Genomic DNA, 1448 nt, shown 5'->3' on the forward strand with positions numbered 1-1448 from the left:
GGGGGGGGCACACCGTAAAAATCAGCTGGTGGGTGGAAGTGAACATCGCAGGTGCAGATACTTCCTGGGAAATAAAAATCAAATACGTATTCTCCAAATAACACGGGCTTTTACTCTCTGTTGTTTTTGAAAGATTAAAGAATTTAACAAGCTAAAAGCTAACCGCTAACTCTCCTGTTTTCAGCCATGACAGAACAATGCAGGACATCGTCTACAAACTGGTACCGGGACTTCAAGAGGGTGAGAGTCGCCGAACACAACAAACAAACTTTATAACGTTGATCTCGAGGGGAGAGTAGATGTTTTTTTGTTTTTSTTATTGTTATTCTCAGCGGAGATAAAGAAGCAGAGGGAATTCTACCAGAAGTTGGGCATGGAGGTTCCCGGGGACATAAAGGGAGAACTGTGCAACATGAAGACGCATCTAGAGCAACGAAACGGTACAAACACGCACTTCCTGGGTGTATGTCACCTGACCTGATTATAAATCACCTAAATAATTCAAACTAGGATCATTATTATTATTTTGGGTGTGTGTGTGTGTGCTGCACTTTTAGAAAACAGGGAAATTGTTTTCATGAAGCTAAAACAGCTAACGAAATAGTTAGCTTCCTAACCCCAAAACCGCGACTTAAATTATTTAGTTCTGCTGACGATAAAAAGCTACACAGACCTAAAAAGAATCGGTGGAAGCTAAAGCTAAATTACTAATATACAAAATAGTTTGTGTCTCTTTTAGCGGCGAGGATTTAGTAAATAATTTGTTTCAGTAAAGCCAGGAGGCGGAGCTACAGGTCTGCTGACGAGCGGAGCGTGAGAGGAAAAAAAGGTGGTGAGAAATCGCAGCATTTCAACGTTTTTCTGTTAATTTAGTACTTACATTTAAACAGTGGTGGGCAGCACTAATCTAAATATTAGCTGCACTAACCTTAAAGCACTAACAAATATTTAAGTCCCCTAATTCTAAAGCACTAACACACTGAAAAATAAAGCTAATTCTAAAGCACTAAAATAATCCAGTTGAGACATGAAACATTCTTCAGAGTCAACATGAGACAATATTTACTGTGTGCAGAATGTTGTCACTTAGTGCTCTTGGCGGGCCAAATATGAGTCACCCTCAGGCCACATTTGGCCCGTGAGCCTTGAGTTTGACACATGACCTTGTAGATAAGTGACACACATATGAACATAATGTGTGAAAGCTTTCACCCTCAACTGTGAACAATAATGTTGATCAATAACATTTAAAGACCTCAGTGCTTCTAAATATTAGCCCATAAATTTAGCAAGTGCTAATCCACTAATGAGTTTAAAAATGGCAAAAGCCCTAAAGCACTAATCAAGAAATTAGTTCCCCTAGTGCTTTAGTGCTTTATGGGAACTGTGCCCACCACAGCTTTTAAACATTATAAACACTAAATATGAATATTTTATATCCTCAGATT

General features: G+C 38.9%; 1 protein-coding gene across 1 annotated transcript in view; it reads left to right on the forward strand.

Annotated features, from left to right (window-relative positions):
- The window catches only part of pcgf3 (polycomb group ring finger 3), a gene marked incomplete in the record, with an annotated part of 60135 nt that overhangs the window by 34934 nt on the left and 23753 nt on the right, over window positions 1–1448 (forward strand). The window contains 2 exon segments of the mRNA XM_014027328.1: window positions 185–240; window positions 333–440. Coding sequence (XP_013882782.1) covers window positions 185–240; window positions 333–440 — 164 coding nt within the window.

The sequence above is a fragment of the Austrofundulus limnaeus genome, unplaced genomic scaffold (assembly GCF_001266775.1).
Source record: "Austrofundulus limnaeus strain Quisiro unplaced genomic scaffold, Austrofundulus_limnaeus-1.0 Scaffold635, whole genome shotgun sequence".
In the NCBI taxonomy this organism is placed as follows: domain Eukaryota; kingdom Metazoa; phylum Chordata; class Actinopteri; order Cyprinodontiformes; family Rivulidae; genus Austrofundulus; species Austrofundulus limnaeus.